The 1,738-nt window shown below is 34.8% G+C and overlaps 1 protein-coding gene across 1 annotated transcript in view; it reads left to right on the plus strand.

The window, feature by feature from the left end:
• LOC111086201 (dipeptidyl aminopeptidase-like protein 6) overlaps positions 1–1,738 on the plus strand; it is an 85,971-nt gene that overhangs the window by 72,710 nt on the left and 11,523 nt on the right. The window contains exon 2 of the mRNA XM_022388076.1: positions 1,348–1,462. Coding sequence (XP_022243784.1) covers positions 1,348–1,462 — 115 coding nt within the window. The remainder of the gene's footprint in view (positions 1–1,347; positions 1,463–1,738) is intronic.

The raw sequence follows: 1,738 nt of genomic DNA on the forward strand, positions 1-1,738 counted from the left end.
TTTTTTCACAGGTGACGTTAGGTAATGTTTTCGTAAAAATACTAATGTCTGATGAGAATCCAATGAAGTTAAATGACTTGTAATGTTCGAACTTTGTAAATGCTCCTGGTCAAATATCTTACGTTTTCCGATTGATAAGCGTTATAACAATGACAGTTATAGCTTCAGAAGTTTATAGCATACTGACTATATCAAACTAATAATAGATATTCCTTTTTGGCGTGTCGCGTTTGTTATATTTATAGGAGTGTGGAGGCTTTCTAGAAAATTGAAATACGTAACAATACAAAGTTACATTTAAGCGTTTACGTACATACATATATTGTTGATTCTTACTCTCGAGAGTCTTCTACAACTGTGGAGAATAGGCGGGAGTTTCGTAATACATATTTAACAGTATAAGCTATGCAAGTTTCTAGTTATAAATTTAATCTAAACAAACGTTGATATTAAAATAAATATATAATAACAAATCCGTCACATTGTCTACACTTTAAGGTTACTTGTTTGTTTGTTTGTATTTAAGCACAAAGCTACACAATGGGCTATCTGTGCTCTGCCCACCACGAGTATCGAAACCCGGATTCTAGCGTTGTAAGTCCGCAGACATACCGCTGTGCCACTGGGGGGCCTTTAAGGTTACTAAATTTGTGTTCTGAAATAATTTGCAGTTCATTGCTCTTATATCACATATAAATAAGTCTTGGTTGTACGCAACTCTGTATTAGAAAAAAATCATATTTTCTGCCTCTAGAAGAAACAAAATCATTATAACTGGAATTACTTACTTTTGTCACTATCATAATATACTTGAGTCCCGTGTATCAATAATAGCTAGCCGATTTGTATGATTAAAAATATAAGGAGCTTGAATAAAAGTGTTTTCTATGGAAGCTTTCACATTTGTATAAAACAAATACATCCGCCTAAGATGTAATTTACATTTTAAACAATCGAACTTTTGAAGTGAACTATGACACAGATTTAAGCTGACCTGTTCCAGATAGTCACTTGAACTTAATTAAGACACATCTTTAAGCTAACCTGTTCCCGATAGTCACTTGAAGTGAACCAAGGCACTGCTTTAAGCTGGCTCGTTCCCGTTAGTCACTTGAAGTGAACCAAGATACAGTTTTAAGCTGACCTGTACCCGATAGCCACTTGAAGTGAATCAAGGTACAGCTTTACACTGACCTGTTCTTGATAATTACTTGAAATGAACCAAGGTACAGTTTAAGTTGACCTGTTCCCAACGGGTTATCAATTAATTGAGCAGTAAGCATAAAAAAAGAAGCTTATTTAGCGTGAAAACAGCTGTACTCATACTTTTAAACAAATATTTTGTAGGAACTTGTGGCATCAGGACAAGACCAACGTAACTGGCGAGGTATTGGAATAGCTCTTCTCGTTATCGTAGCAGTGTGCTCCTTGATAGTGACATCCGTCGTTCTTCTCACGCCTGGTGAGTATCATAGTCGTTATTCCAGAGGTAAACTAATATATCTATTCAGTTTTGGTAGCATAATAAATCTGCGTATCATAGTAAATCCAAATTTATGGTTTCACTTGAGTACTAATTGATTAACTTTGGATCATCTTGCTTGTATGTAACAAAACGAGTTGAGTGGTAAGAGAGAATCTAATAATGCTTGGAGACAGCTTGAATGGGTAATGAAGAAAAACTTTAATATAAGTTTAACACAACAGCAAATGTACAACGTTTCGACAATGTTTTGTC

The sequence above is a fragment of the Limulus polyphemus genome, unplaced genomic scaffold (assembly GCF_000517525.1).
Source record: "Limulus polyphemus unplaced genomic scaffold, Limulus_polyphemus-2.1.2 Scaffold916, whole genome shotgun sequence".
NCBI classification, from domain to species: domain Eukaryota; kingdom Metazoa; phylum Arthropoda; class Merostomata; order Xiphosura; family Limulidae; genus Limulus; species Limulus polyphemus.